Here is a 16,617-nt window from a genome sequence, read left to right as displayed (position 1 = left end):
CAGCAACATGCACACACAGAGGGTAACAGGGAGGAGGTGAATAGACAAAACTGAGAGCAGCCAGGTTTGCTCAGGTGCTCTGGAAGAGCTGCTTGCTTCTTAATTTGATTTTCGAGACTGGGTCCAGGTTGCAGTAGCTACTCCTCACTGCACACTTGAGGAACTACAGGCAGAAAATAGATGAGCCAAAGTGCCAAAACGCTCTGGAGGAAGGCAGAATTTCTTTCTCATACCCGAAGAGACACCTCTTCCTCAAAGTTCTTTACCCTGGAGATGGGTGGTATTATCCCTAGTTAGGGGATTTCTGAAACCATTTACACTGGCTTTCTCCACTGATTCTGATGTGAACCAAGCCACACGCAAAAGACTAACTCACGCTCCAACTATGAACAACTTTCTCCCATCATGCACTTCAACTGCTTACTCTGACATGCCTTGTGCAAAGTAAACAACAGCAGAGATGCATAATACATAAGAAGAAAAATGTACCACAGCCAATTTTGCTGTTTACACATGGATGGGGATGTCAAAGATTTTTTTTACCTGCTTCTCAACTTGCGTTGAAGAAAGCCATCAAGTTGCATAACGGCAGGTGAGTACATAGGGAACTAGAGTGAACCTTTAGGGGGCCAGTTGCCAATTCTTTTTTTAAAAAAAATGTGTTTATTTATTTTTCTTATAAAGCATGCAGGATAAAAATAACGATACCTAACATTAGGGAAAACAAACCAGCTGATTCCACCAATAAGGGAAATAATAGTTCGTCTGTAGTAATATTACAGAATGTCTCTGTTTGATTTGTGCTATTCAGCCCAGAGTTCCTGACCACAGTTGGCCATGTGTATTCTGAGGACTACTTGCAAACAAGCAATACCATGTTTCATGAAATCTATCCACCTCACGAGTTTTTCCTAAACATGAACAATCTAAGGGTTTTTCCATTAGTGCCCACTTTTAAATTTCTTGATCCCAGCAGCAGTTCCCTATTCTTAACAAGAAGGGACAGAAGCAGCTCGTATGGTTGACTGACTGGATCAGGGGTCAGCAAACTTTTTCAGCAGGGGGCTGATCCACTGTCCCTCAGACCTTGTGGGGGGGCGGACTATTTTTTTTTTTTGGGGGGGGGAAATATATGAACGAATTCCTATGCCCCACAAATAACCCAGACATGCATTTGAAATAAAATCACACATTCTACTCATGTAAAAACACCAGGCAGGCCTCACAAATAACCCAGAGGTGCATTTTAAATAAAAGGGCACATTCTACTCATGTAAAAACACAGATTCCCGGACCGCCCATGGGCTGGATTTAGAAGGTGATTGGGCTCCCAGGCCTTAGTTTGCCTACCAATGGTCTGGATTTTGGCAAGGTCAGATCTCCAAGAGCTGGCTACTCTGCCAACTTATCAGCAGCCACTGCTGCTCTGAATATTCCATGTCAGCTGGCTTTTTAAAATGGAGAGACTTCTGGTAATTGGTCTTCCACACTCCTTGACCCTGAGGTTCATCTGTATTTGCATGGGGGGGGGGAATCTTTTGAGGGATGTCTTTTTACACATGAACACATATCTCTGTGTTAAAGAAAACCTGCGTTATGCAAATGAACTAGCTGCACTTTTTGAAAACATGTATTGTTCAGCAATTGGATTTTGTGTGTGGTGGGGAAGGACTAGGATGGCAAAAGGCTAAGTAAAGAGGAATTAAAGGGCACAAATAAACAAGAGGGAGGAAAGAGTGCAGGGAGCAGTTTGCAAAAAAATGCAAAAGAAGTTCCGTGGAGATGGTTAGGATTTACCGTGCTGTCACTTGGCATTTCTGACAATTTATAGCCAATTCAGGACAACTTCCCAGAGAAAGAAAGCAGTGTATTTTGTGTTTACCTTTGTAGATCAATCTGTCTCTGTGCTGGTACTGCTTTTTTCGGTGCCTCTTGCTGTTTTGGTGCTTTGGCATTGCTTGCCTCTAAACTCCCTGGACCTTCCTGGCTGGGTGCTGCCCTTTTCCGCCCCCTACCAGATGGTTTACTTGTTTCAGCATTTTTTGCCATGGTGCCCTGAGATTCAGACTTGGGAGGACGCCCTCTCCTCGGCTTGGGAGGGGCAGGCTGGCCCGATTCATCTGTTTTTTTCTCTTCTGACTTTTGATGAATATTTTCTGCTCCGGCGGCTGTTGCAGTTCTTTTCTTCCCACGCTCAGTGCTAACATTTCCTTGCGTTGCCTGATCAGAGTTTATCTCCTAGAGGGGGGAAATAAGGCTTAGTTTGTTGTCAACTGAATCCCTGACAGTCAGGTGGCAGTTATATCTGCTTCAAAACCTTGCAAGCATTTTAGAAAGAAGTTTCCAAGGGCAGCTACAGCAATAACCTTTCAAGTACCACAAAATAATCGGTCCAAGGGGACATACTGTTGCAATGGGGAATTCTCATTCTCAAAAATATAAAGCAGCATTTGGGAAACTCGTTATACAAACACAACCAGCTTTGAAGTATTATTTCTCAATGTTGTGTCTACTGGCTTAGGTTTTCTACTTGAATTAAAATCCAATTTAAAACATTATGGGCATGAAACAAGCTATCAGATGATGGCATGACAAGTCCTTGCATAATATTATTTAATGTGCTTTAAAAGTTCTCTCTGTACCACACTCAAGAGCAGCTCAACTGGAGCCAAAACATAGTACAACAACATTAAAGCAGGATATTTGAATAAATAAGGAAAATCTTGCTATCAACTTGCTAAGCTGACTTCTTCCGCCTTGTTGGGAAACTGTTGACGTTCTCAATCTGGGATGTGTTTTCATGGAATGGCAAATAAAATGCAACAGTTATATTAAAATGTTAGTCACCAATTCCTGGATACATTTTTTAGTCGGATTACCTAAAAGTAGAACATGCTTAAAAAAATTTCAACCATACCTTGTTCTTTACAGGTTCTATTTTTGCTGGGGTGACAGAAATAATTCTCACTGGATTTTCATCATTTTCACTGACACCAGTTTCTGATATGTCTGAGCTCTGCTCTCTGTTGGAAGAATTTTAAAAATCAATGTAAATTTGTTTTCTGTTAAATTATGGAAGGGAAAGAAACCTATTTCCCTTCTTTAAGCCTAATTGGTAAAAGAACTGATCAAGAAGGTAAAAGAACTGATCAAGATTTCTTGTAAACTGGTTAATGCTAATGCAAAGGTTTTAATATGCCCCTGCCTGTGTGCTGGATTGTGATCCTGCATTAACTTTTTAAATTCATTATCTTCTTAACTATAGCAATCCCCAGGGTTGAAAGTGGAAGATGTTATTTAAAAAACCATGCATTTAAAATAAATTCTACCCTGAAATACTTAATTTCAATGTTAATCCTAATATTTAAAAATCCACGTGAACATAGATATGCACTCAATCGGTTCTGTTGTTTGATATTTAGTTTTTACACAGTAATAACTGCTGATATTATTGTACTGTGTATTTTGGGTCTATGGACCACAATAAAGCTGTGTGTGTGAGTAAAAGAGTTAACAATTTGAGAAAAATGTGCAACTAGCAATGTGAACTTCATCCAAACCTCATTAGATATAATACTGCAACTACATAAAACATTCTAACAGGTAATACAATTGAAAGCAGATGGTGAGACCAAATATATAAATGTTCATTTCAAAATTCAAAATGGAGGTGAAGAAGTGATTGGCAGACTTAGTTCATTAAAGGACTTGGAATTCTAAGAATTTGATATTCCTTTATGACACTGAAAAGTTTGCAAACTCTGAATTTTAGAAAAATAAAATACATAAACTGAAAAATAGCAATTTTCCACATAATTAAGAGAAGTAAAGTACAATCCTATATTGAGAGAATCCTTTAACATAATATGTTTTTAAAATCTGAATTATATTGCTGAAAAGTCTTAGACCTTGATTTGTTTCCTGCAGGAGAGCTCAGTTCAGAGTTTACGCTATTATTGCTTCCAGTTTCTGATCCTGCGCTTCGGATATATGGTCTCCTTCCAGTTGCAGATAAAGGTTTATTTACAGCACCTAATACACCAGCTGGTTTGGGCTAAAATGAACAAGAGCAGGCTTATTTAATAAGTCTGAAATACATGCAAACACACAATTCACAATGTATAATTTTTTTAAAAAAAACTCTACAATATATAAAATGGCCCCTTGCATTTTGGTCTATAAGACATATTAATTGGATATCATTAAATAGCTGCAGCTACAACTAGCTCAGTGAAAATTCCTGAACTTTCTCCTACTTATAAATGTGATATAGCTCCAAGGTTATAGTGAAAGGCTTCATTTCCCCCACAACCTCAAGTTCACCACATGCCTAAATTATTGAGGTACAAATTGTCTCAGCATTGTTTCTCCTTACACTGCATTAAAATGTACTCAGAGATTCAGCAGAAAGCATACATTTTTAAACCCTGCAGAATGAGAATCCCAAAGTCACAGCCCATAATCAATACAAAATCCTTACACCCTTTACATAAAAATAAAAGTTCTTGTTTTATCTTTGTGAAGCTGACCCACAACCGACAAATTAGCTCTGAAATCAAAGGGGCTAAAGCGCATTAGGTGAACCTGTAAGTAATTTAACAGTATTGTCCTCTGCACTCTGAAAAAGTCCTACAGAATTCAATGGGATTTAGACTCAAATAAAGAGCCTAAATGGGTTTCACTGAGTTAGTGATGTATCCATTTTAATCATTTCTCAGAAACTGAAAGGGTTCATTGTTTATACGTGTCAAATAAAAAAAATAGAAACAACACCTTTCCGGTTAAGAGAAGAACTCTCATCTCTTCCGAAATATAATTCCTTTCGTTGCAAAAATCCTTGGGGGGGGGGGAGGAGAGAAAAACAGAAGTTAATTAGTAATTTCAGGATAGATTATGCAATTTGACAGGGAACAGAGAGATTCTGAAATGCCTTTTAGTTTTCAAGAACAGGTGCTTCTAAATCAGAGGTGAGGAATGTTTGGTCCTCCAAAAGATGCTGAGCGACAATTCCCATCATCCTGGCCACCTACCATGTTGGCTGGGGCTGATGGACATTGGAGTCCTAACATCTGGTGGACCAAATGTTCCCTACCCTTATTCAAAATAGCTCCTCCCCCAAGTAAACTTTGTTCATAAAACAGGACCGCAACCCAAGAAGTGTGAGACCTGTTTTTTGAGCCCAGGGTCCTGGTGGGGTTACACAGTGAATTGCATTTCAAGCAGAGGAGCATTTAGAGGCCTTTTCCACTATGTTCCAACAGAGAGGGAAAAACCTGCCTTGTCCAGCAGGGTTTTGTTTTGTCATTTAAGTTAAAACTTGGAAAGAAAATTATCTGCGGAACCTCTGTTTTGCATTGTTATTCTATGGAACATTTTGGGGAGATATTCAAAGGTCATACTCAGAGCAGACTCACTAAAATAAATGGATTCAATGCGTCTATCCAAGGATGATTAAAACTGGATAACACCTTAATACAGTACATATTGGTTTCAACTGCTGCTAGCCACCCTGAGGTGCATGTAATCACTATAATAACAGGATCTAAACTCCTCTATAAAAGCTAAATCAGAAAACTAGGCAGTGAGCTCAATGTTCAACAGTGGCCCACTAATGCAAGGTCCTAAAGCATATTTAAGGAATATGCACTAAGCTAAACAGGGTAAACTTTTGTCCCGTTAGGAGAGTGCTATTAAAAGTACTACTGATTTTGCATATTATAGACACCTGTAGATTTAATTTCTTTAGCTTGGCACTTTCACTATAATCTAGTAATGGCAGATTCAATACTGCTGAATGTCCAAAGAATACGACCACAAATAAGTTTTAAGAGCAATTTTGTTTCACTGGAGAGGAAGAGAACATGGCAATAGTAAGATAATTATCTAAATAGGTAATTTAGAAAATACAACCAAGAACAAAGTTCCCATATTCAAAGGTATGCTTAATTAGAAGAGAACACAAAGATTTGTTTGTTCTATAAAATTACCTTTTCAGGTTGCGTAAAAAATTTGGTTGGCAATACAGGATCCTTTGGAGACTCTGCATTACATAAAGCACTTTTGCTGTTGATTACACACAGGGCCACATCACATACAGTATAGAGTTTCTGTGGGAGGGGGGGAATTGTAAAAGGACTTTAGAAATCACTTTACAGCTTAAAACAAATGTAACCATAACATATAGAAATCAGTATGCCAATTACATTACAGACTTATTTTATGCTTTTTTTTAAAAATGGGATTCCCCATAGACATATTATCTCCCAGTGCAAATCCTGCCTAATTTTCTACACTATACTTTTGAACAAAACGAAGCAAGCTTTTTCTAAATTTTACAAACACACAGGATTAAGGTTTAAGTACAGTGGTGCCTCGCAAGACGAAATTAATTCGTTCCGCAAGTCTCTTCGTCTTGCGAGTTTTTCGTCTTGCGATGCACGGTTTCCCATAGGAATGCATTGAAAATCAATTAATGCGTTCCTAGGGAAACCGCCTTCAGACCAGGTCCGGGGACAGTCTGTCCCCGGACCTCTTCTGAAGGCTGGGGGGGGGGGCAAGGGCTTTCCTTCCCACCCCCAGCAATTTAAAAAACCCCGGGACAGCGGAGGACTTCTCCGCTGTCCGGGGGATCTTAAAATGCTGGCAGGCGGCATTTTAAAATCGCCCCGGACAGCGGAGGACTTCTCCGCTGTCCGGGGCGATTTAAAAGCCCCTGGGAAGGCAGGCAGGGGGGACAAAGACTTTCACCCCCCGCCAGCCTTCAGAAGAGGTCCTGGAACTCTTCTGAAGGCGGGCGGGGGCGAAAGTCTTTGCTCCCCCCCGCCTGCCTTCAAAAGGTGTCCCCGCGGCGGCGGGAGGTGTCCCCTGCCCCCCGCCCGGCTTCGGAACAGCGTTCCGAAGTGGGGCGGCTGGGGCAGGTGTTCCCGCCCCCCCCCCCGCTTCGGAACAGCGTTTTAAAATGCTGGGGGTCGGAAGCGAAGTGCTGCCGACCCCTAGCATTTTAAAATCTCCCCGGGACACGGGGAGATTTTAAAATGCTGGGGGTCGGCAGCGAACGCTTCGCTCCTGACCCCCAGCATTTTAAAATCTCCCCCTGTAGATTTTAAAATGCTGGGGGTCGGCAGCGAACGCTTCGCTCCCGCCCGCCAGCATTTTAAAATCTACAGGGGGAGATTTTAAAATGGTCCTCTTCTGAAGGCCGGCTGTGGGCGAAAGTCTTTGCTCCCGACCGCCAGCATTTCCCTGTGGGCTTTCGTCTTGCGATGCAAGCCCATAGGGAAATTCGTCTTGCGAAGCGCCTCCAAAACAGAAAACCCTTTCGTCTTGCGGGTTTTCCGTCTTGCGAGGCATTCGTCTTGCGGGGCACCACTGTAGCTTGCTGTAACAGCTAGTCCTACTCAGAGCAGAGCTACTGAAATTGAAGAATATGATGAAGAGGTTAGTTGAATACAATTCCTAGCTTCTTATTGTTTCAATAGATTAGTCCCCCCCCCCCCCCAATATACGGTGAGATGGTGTTTTTTTAAAAAAGGTTGTAACATAAATTGATTACAGCTAGTTATATTTGAGAAATGTGATTTCTGTGATCCAATCCACACCTCCTGAACTAATGTGCAGATCGGCACATAATTATCCTTTGTATTTTGCACTCCTCCAAATTCTGTGACAGCTCTTTGCTCAAAATACCCCTACCAAAATATATATTAATAATGAGTATTTCAGGTAATATATGCTTAGAAATGAGTACATAGAGATGAAATGGTATTTTATAAGAAGATATGTAACGAAATATGAATTTTTCGTGTTGATTTTCAGATAAACATGGAAGTGGGACAGGATGGACTTATGAATAAACATATTCAACATTGATATAGACTGGTTTAGACTTGATCTGTCCATATTTAATTACAGCTAGCAGAATTTGGTGTGGTGTGGGGCAAGGATCCATCCAACAGTCCAAATGGTGTCTGACATCACCACTCAACCCACATGCTGAAAGAACATTGGAGAGGGTAGCAGGAATCTCAAGCCAAAATGGCATGGAACTGATCTTCTGGGCTGTTCTTATCATCTGAGCATGAAATACAGAACTCTACAATAAACCACACATATGAGGGAGGTAACACCATTCCCTCCCTGGCAGCAAAAGCTTCTTCCCAACTGTTAACCGGTGGCTAACCTTTGCCCATAGCAAGGTAAGAAAATACTGAAACTTAGGTGGGAAATTCAGAGACTGCAATGTGAAGCCCCTAACAAGGCCTCCCTTTATGGCCTATGAGCAGGTTAGATGGGAAAAGTCACTCCTCTCGTTTGATGCCAGATTCAGCCCATAACATTAGCCAATGTAGCTGATTTAGCACCTGTGCTGTGGCTGGACCATGTCCTAGCCAGTGAAATAGATCAGCAAACTGCTGCCATATGAAGTGTGTGTGTGGGGGGGAGAACTCTTATTTGTGCCAAGTGCTCAAAGAAGGGCCCCAAGTAAGAGGAGATCCAGGGCTTCCCCTTCTGCGAAAATTTTGTGGTGCTTGGCTTTTTTTGCGATCACAAAACAAACATTCAACGTGGCAAAGAGGAGGAGGAACAACAAAGAAAACAAGATTTTGCTCGCTTGATGACAACTACATTCTGCTGGATTAACTTTTTCGCTCTGTAAAGATGAGGTTGCTAACACAAAATGCTTACAACTAAAATTCTCTCTGGAGAGAAATGAGATTCTGGCTTATTGCTTGCTCTGAAGCATTCTGTCCATCTTGTTCAAAAACTGACTTCAAAACCAATCTCTTTCCACCACATTTCTTACTTCATTGGCTTTTGGCTCATCTGGAGACTGTCCATCCCGCGTAAGTCTGATACTTTCTGTCATCTTTTTCATGAAGGCATGGCTGTTGTTTTCGTTTTTTGTCATTAAGACTTCCAGCATGAACCAAAGGCACCTAATGAAATCAAAACACCCCAATGCTATGAGTTGCATGTAACACCACTAACAACATTCCCCAGAAAGAAAGCATACTTGAGTCTGAAAACACCTCCCTTCCAGCTCGAAATGTTATGTCCCGGTATCCCACAATGCATGATTTTAGCAATACAGTACAATGAACTAGAAATTTGACCATCCCTACCCACCCAAATTAGGGCAAAAGGAGGGAACTGCAAGCCACAGGAAGAAGTCCTTAGAAGTTCTAAAAAGCTAGGAAAAGGAATGTGGGGGCAGGGGTTGAAGCTTTGGAAAATATGGCCTGGAAGCTTAGTAAGTAGAATCCTCTCAAATTTGCAGATCCTGGTAATTTGAAAACCAACCCCCCCAAATTAACAACCATGATTATCCAAAAAGGGTAGCATCATGGAAACCAGTCTCCATCCAGCAACAACAGTGTGCTCAAGCCTGCTGTCATATAATTTTTCAGGTGGTAACACTTTCTTCAGAATGCATTGAGGACACATGATGCGGTTCTATCTACTGTGGAAAACAGGCAGGTCTGGTCCAGTAAGCTGCCTGGATGGCAGACTGCCTTTGAGTCATACCTAAACAACATTCTAAGCAACTTAGAGGAGTAGCATATATGAATTTAACCAAATGCACCGTGTGAACAAGAGCCACCAAAATGAATGTTGTTAAGAGTTCCTGAGGAAATCCTAAATTTGTGTTGTGAACTGCCCTATGATCTTCGGATGAAGGGTGATATACAAATTTAACAAATAGTAACAATTGTGAAGTTTACAGTAAAAAATGGGCATTGTTCTCTTTGTTAGAACTGTGAAATGAAAGTTTGGGGGCTTTTTCTATCCAACATCTAAATTAGCATTTATCAAATATCCAATACAGAATGACACATACTCTTTGATATCACGAAGCTGATCAACATCTTGAGGTTTTGTAAAATCTGGATCATGGGCCAGCAAGTGAATCATGTATGGTACCACATATTCAGGCAGCAGGGATAGCAGCTTTTCTGGAATAACATAATATAAACATGTTCTAAGCATAATGTAAAGACACATAGCCAACACCAGAGATTTTTCTATTTTTCTATAAAGCAAGTAAGCAATATAGCTGTAACACATTTTACAAAAATATTGTGAAGCTAATTCAATTGTATGATTATTGGAAGATTTATGGAATGACCTCTCAGAACATATATGAACACAACTACTATATTCTTCAACCACAACCAAAAAACAGAATTTGAAATAAAAATGCCACAAGATACAATTTTACTTGCAAGCAAATTTACTAACCATTGGCCATGGGGTTCTGTTTAATGTACTCTCGCCGTATACTTATATTTTTAAGTAAGCACTGTCTTGCATGTGCTCTCCTTTCTTTTACGGGGTCTTTGGCACACAATGCAAATATTGCCATGTACTCCAATGGGAGCAGTAATTTTACCAGTGCTTTATGCAGCTTCTGAGCAAATATCTGCCTCACCTGGTAACATTCATCCTGCAAGAGAGGAAAATAATAGGACAAATGCAGCTGAGCGACTAAGCAAATCATATGGGTGTCAACAGAAACAATTCTGTGAAACAGTAAAATATGCTTGCAGACAGTGAAGCATCTGCAAAGTTTAAGGCAGAGCTTTCCAAACTTTTCACGTTGGGGACACACTTTTTAGACGTGCCTCATTTCACAACACAGTAATTCAGTTTTACTAGCAAACTGGAGGTTAAACTAACCCCTTTCCAGTAACGGAAGAAGAGCAGGGAGTGTTCATGTGACACACTGCAGCCGACACACTAATGTGTCATGACACACATTTTGGAAAGCTCTGGTTTAAGGAAAGAAAGACAGGTAATCTTAAGACTAAACAGTAGCTTTATGATAGGGAATGTGCCCTACCTTAATTAACTGTTCCTCTCACAGCTCTTCAAAGACAATTACTTACGTTAATGACCAATGCACAGAGTTGGAATTGCTCTGGGGTAATAATTTCGTGGTAACAGGGCTCCTGTGCAAGCTTCATTATGGCACTGCCAGCAGCCAGACGTAGACGGGACATATCAGATTTGCTGCATACAAGAGAAGACAATCATCTCTGTCTCTCAGAAGACAACCTTGTGTCTAAAGATGCATAAGCAGTATGAAACTTCTAGAATTTCATGGAAATGTCATGACTTCTAGCTGAGTAACTAACTTTCTGGTCACCATACTGTAAACATTACCATGTAAATTTTACACACACTGCAACATAGATGAGAAAACTCATCCCAAAACACTGTGAGCTGTAGCAGCCCACAAAAATAAATAAGTACCGTATTTTTCGCACCATAGGACGCACTTTTTCCCTCCTAAAAAGCAAGGGAAAATGTGTGTGCGTCCTATGGAACGAATGCAGGGGGGAGGCAGGCGGGAAAAGCCCCCAAGAGCCGCACACAAGCTCCGTGCACTCTTGCGGGCTTTTCCACAGGAGGGAGAAGGGACTGACTGGCGGCATCAGTCCCTTCTCCCACCTCCCAGAAAAGCCAGGAGAAGCCGCGATCTCTTTAAAGGGATTGCGCGGCTTCTGCGGGCTTTTGCGAGAGGTGAGGGAATCCTCCCACCTCCCAGAAAAGCCAGGAGAAGCCGTGCAGCCCTTTTAAAGTGCGCGCGGCTTCTGCCGGTTTTGCGGGAGGTGGGGGAATCCCCCCACCTCCCAGGAAAGCCAGGAGAAGCCGTGCAGCCCTTTTAAAGGGCGCGCGGCTTCTGCCGGTTTTGCGGGAGGTGGGGGAATCCCCCCACCTCCCAGGAAAGCCAGGAGAAGCCGTGCAGCCTTTTTAAAGGGCGCGCGGCTTCTGCCGGTTTTGCGGGAGGTGGGGGAATCCCCCCACCTCCCAGGAAAGCCAGGAGAAGCCGTGCAGCCCTTTTAAAGGGCGCGCGGCTTCTGCCGGTTTTGCGGGAGGTGGGGGAATCCCCCCACCTCCCAGGAAAGCCAGGAGAAGCCGTGCAGCCCTTTTAAAGGGCGCACGGCTTCTGCCGGTTTTGCGGGAGGTGGGGGAATCCCCCCACCTCCCAGGAAAGCCAGGAGAAGCCGTGCAGCCCTTTTAAAGGGCGCGCGGCTTCTGCCGGTTTTGCGGGAGGTGAGGGAATCCCCCCACCTCCCAGGAAAGCCAGGAGAAGCCGCAATCTCTTTAAAGGGTTTGCACGGCTTCTGCGGGCTTTTGGGAGAGGTGAGGGAATCCCCCCACCTCCCAGTAAAGCCAGAAAAGCCCTGTGCAGCCCCTCCGGCAAGGAGAGGCTGCACGGGGCTATGGATTCTTTAGCCCCACGCAGCCTCTCCCGGGAGGGAGAGGCTGCACGGGGCTAAAGGGGAAGCCAAAACAGCGAGCGGGATCCATCCCGCTCGCTGCTTTGGCTTGCTCCATAGCTGCGCGCAACCCCTCCGGCAAGGAGAGGCTGCACGGGGCTATGGAATCTTTAGCCCCACGCAGCCTCTCCCGGGAGGGAGAGGCTGCACGGGGCTAAAGGGGAAGCCAAAACAGCGAGCGGGATCCATCCTGCTCACTGCCTTGGCTTCCTCCATAAGTGCGTGCAACCCCTCCGGCAAGGAGAGGCTGCACGGGGCTATGGATTCTTTAGCCCCACGCAGCCTCTCCCGGGAGGGAGAGGATGCACGGGGCTAAAGGGGAAGCCAAAACAGCGAGCGGGATCCATCCTGCTCACTGCCTTGGCTTCCTCCATAGCTGCGTGCAACCCCTCCGGCAAGGAGAGGCTGCACGGGGCTATGGAATCTTTAGCCCTGTGCAGTGTCTCCCGGCAAGGAGAGGCTGCACGGGGCTAAAGGGGAAGCCAAAACAGCGAGCGGGATCCATCCCACCCGCTGCTTTGGCTTGCTCCATAGCTGCGCACAACCCCTCCGGCAAGGAGAGGCTGCACGGGGCTATGGATTCTTTAGCCCCACGGAGCCTCTCCCGGGAGGGAGAGGCTGCACGGGGCTAAAGGGGAAGCCAAAACAGCGAGCGGGATCCATCCTGCTCACTGCCTTGGCTTCCTCCATAGCTGCGTGCAACCCCTCCGGCAAGGAGAGGCTGCACGGGGCTATGGAATCTTTAGCCCTGTGCAGTGTCTCCCGGCAAGGAGAGGCTGCACGGGGCTAAAGGGGAAGCCAAAACAGCGAGCGGGATCCATCCCACCCGCTGCTTTGGCTTGCTCCATAGCTGCGCGCAACCCCTCCGGCAAGGAGAGGCTGCACGGGGCTATGGATTCTTTAGCCCCACGCAGCCTCTCCCGGGAGGGAGAGGCTGCACGGGGCTAAAGGGGAAGCCAAAACAGCGAGCGGGATCCATCCTGCTCACTGCCTTGGCTTCCTCCATAGCTGCGTGCAACCCCTCCGGCAAGGAGAGGCTGCACGGGGCTATGGAATCTTTAGCCCTGTGCAGTGTCTCCCGGCAAGGAGAGGCTGCACGGGGCTAAAGGGGAAGCCAAAACAGCGAGCGGGATCCATCCCACCCTCTGCTTTGGCTTGCTCCATAGCTGCGCGCAACCCCTCCGGCAGGGAGAGGTTGTGTGCAGCCTGTACGCTGCTCTTTGGGGCTGCGGGGGGGGGGGGAGATTTTTTCCCTTGAATTCCCCCCCTAAAAACTGGGTGCGCCCTATGGTCCGGTGCGCCCTATGGTGCGAGAAATACGGTATATAAATAAAGGACCTACCCATGTGATGCTGACACAACACCCCTGCACAAACACTATGCAATAGAACCAAAGATCATTACCCCCCAGCTCTCTCTCTTCCCCCAACTGCACAATGCATAGGACAAGTGACTCATCCAGAATGTAAACAAAATGTGAAAAAATACTCCATGAATTTAAAATGGAAACACTATATGTACGTTTATTTGTATGCCTGGAACACTAGAAAATGTTTAAAACAAACAAAATAAATGTTTTGTGTCCACTCTTTCAGATCTAATAAGGGAAAGAACAATTGGTCTTAACTGAAGAGTAGATTTATAAGGTGGACGATGAAGACACTGCAACCCTCCCTGCTGTAGTCTGCAGTTGTGCTAATTTCAGACTACCGCCAAGGCTTTATTTAAGGGTTCCCTTTGTTCCTCTGTTTAAGGGGTTACATTATTTATTTTGGGGGCATGTCATCAGCCAAGGGGAGGTAGGCAGGTATGTTCAGATTTCCTTTCTAGGTATGTACATTGATTATTGCTGCTTGGGCGAGTCTGAAAAACTAATTTAAGACTGCCTACCACAATTCTGTGCTCCTGCCTCCATCACGTGATGAGGGAATTACCCAATCCAGTAGCTTCATCATCCACCGCAATAAATTCTATATACACAGCTCTTGCTTCTAAGCAACTTGATGGAATGGGACATAAATATGAACTGTTATCAGTGAAAATTTGGGGGAAGTCTTACCTAATTCTCTTCTGTTCTGTCAAGTCTCCTTCACTGACCAACATAGCTGATAGTAACCGGAGTGTTGAATTTGCAGATTTTGACTGGTTATTTTTCATACCCAAAAGCCAACGTACTAGAAGTTTAATTGCTTGAACCTATTAGCAGATAAAATCAAGTCACTGATACTTCTAACAGCATTACTAAGTATATTTTAGTTCACTGCCTACAATTTGAGAGCCTCCTCTATTGAAATAGAACGACTGAAAATTGTATTCACATTCAATTTCAGAAGAGAAAAAACCTGTGTGAATTTCATGTTAAACAAGGGTCACCAACCTTTCTAGACCAGTGGGCCCATTTCTAATTTTGAGAAAACGCTCTGGGTGCCAGTCACAAAACAGCTGCTGTTAAGTCAGAACACAACACAGCTGCTATGGCATAAAACAAAATTAGAGAGAGTATGGTCACTACTACTTCCATCATCCCACTCGGACAAGCTCATGCTTGCTGTGGGATGTCAGCTATGTCTTCCTGGTTCTGACTCTGAAGGTGACACAATATTTTCCACGCACATAGAGAATGATCCTGCTGCTGACTAGTAACAGCAGGGAGCCTGAGTATCAGGGGGGAAATACAAGGTGGCTACACCACTCATTTATTCTTTCAAACTCAGCATACAAACCTACAGACCACAGGAACACATGCATCTCTGCCAAGCGCATCTCCCTCTCTCTTTCTAAGACCACAACATACAAACAAACCACACATGCATATATCCCTCCCTCTCACACATACACACCACAAATATCTTAGGCTACACATAAACCCATCCCTTCTCTCCCTCCCACATCTCTCTCCCCCCCCCCCCCAGTGAGTACAGATTCATGAGTTGGTCCCTGGATAATTTCTGTATCAATATTCCCTATTTGCCCACACTTATTAACTGCAACAGTCAAATCCATTTTCTCATTCATCAAGTCCATCTTCTCATGCATCTGTTCCAGCAGGGCACTTGTCTTGCATAAGGCAAGCACCCATTCTTCTTTCCAACTCATCTTTAGTCAAGGTCAGAAAAGCCTGTTCCCACGGTCTTAATCTCACATCTGTTGAGCCCTCAAATGTACTGCAGCAACAATTTGACAAGCTCCCTCTACAGGAGGCAATTTCTATTTGTATTCATTTTTTTTTAGGCAAGTCCAACAAAGGAAAATTACTTTCGTTTTTCAGATATTTTTCAGATATTTTGTTTCTTTAAAATGCAAAAGGCAACATTGGAATCAGCTTGTTTCTCTTCTTTAGCTATCTGTCAAAATATTCCATTAACAGTCAATGAACCTCTCCAACAATTTCTGTCTCTGACACCCCGTTCCCAGGTTAGAGACGGTGGAAACTTATCCTTCTTCACTCCCTCTCCTGCTAGGGTTGAACAAAGTCCCCCCCCCCTTTTCTCCTGCTTCCAAGGGGGTTTCAGTAATTCTAAATGAAGGAAATTTAGACTTTTTTGACAGCTTTCCAGGCTTTAGCTTACAAAGTTTTTGCTTTAGTCTATATACAAAAAGCGGAAGGCAGACTTCCTGTTTTGAACCTTCCCGCTTCGTTACCAAATTAAGAAATTTCTTGATCCAATTTTCCGTTTCTACTCACGGGTACTTGTTTTAAATCCAATTGTCCACAGAAAAAAGTCAGCACTCTCCGGCAATGGCTGTGCGGCTTCACTCCGTGAAAGTAGCAGTCAGTTCGCAGCACCGCGCTTCTCACCCCACTTCACTCCGGAGCCCCTAAATGGGATTCCCTGAGAGTAGGGGGGTGCTCCTGGTGCCCTGCCGAACCCCACATTCCCAGGCTTCCTCCGCCTGGGATTTCTAGCGGGTCCCCACCTTCGCCGCAGCGGGAAGACCCAGTTTCCACAGAGCCCGTTCCTCCGAACGGAGGAACTCCGCCATTCACCGATGGCGCTGACCCGGAAGTTTGAACTCAATTTCTTTGAAGGTCGATACGTTTATGTTTATATTGACAAATAGATTTAATACTGTTGTACATTTTTGTGAGGAATTGCTATGCCTTACAGTTAAAGGTAAGAAACTAATGTACCTTTGCTAGAACTTCTGGAGAAACCTCTTCATCTGGGGACCACAATTTCCCATTTTTCTCACCTGTAGACTGCAAAGATTTATGCATGATTGATAGCAATTTTTTAAAATGCACAAAAGAATTTAAAAAAGAATTTTAATATATTTTGCCTTCATCTTGCAAGCTCATATAGCATCAGATATTTACATAACATTCTTCATT

General features: G+C 43.8%; 1 protein-coding gene across 1 annotated transcript in view; it reads right to left on the bottom strand.

Moving 5' to 3' along the window:
• PDS5A (PDS5 cohesin associated factor A) overlaps positions 1-16,617 on the bottom strand; it is a 58,633-nt gene that overhangs the window by 3,503 nt on the left and 38,513 nt on the right. Inside the window, 11 exon segments of the mRNA XM_083459743.1 lie at positions 1,883-2,238; positions 2,918-3,023; positions 3,909-4,054; positions 4,774-4,836; positions 5,988-6,107; positions 8,804-8,936; positions 9,839-9,953; positions 10,240-10,444; positions 10,887-11,010; positions 14,344-14,480; positions 16,417-16,485. Of these exon segments, the coding sequence (XP_083315869.1) occupies positions 1,883-2,238; positions 2,918-3,023; positions 3,909-4,054; positions 4,774-4,836; positions 5,988-6,107; positions 8,804-8,936; positions 9,839-9,953; positions 10,240-10,444; positions 10,887-11,010; positions 14,344-14,480; positions 16,417-16,485 (1,574 nt within the window).

This window comes from Podarcis liolepis, assembly GCF_965112155.1.
Source record: "Podarcis liolepis genome assembly, chromosome: 9".
NCBI classification, from domain to species: Eukaryota; Metazoa; Chordata; class Lepidosauria; order Squamata; family Lacertidae; genus Podarcis; species Podarcis liolepis.
This window is presented reverse-complemented; position numbering and strand designations above follow the sequence as displayed.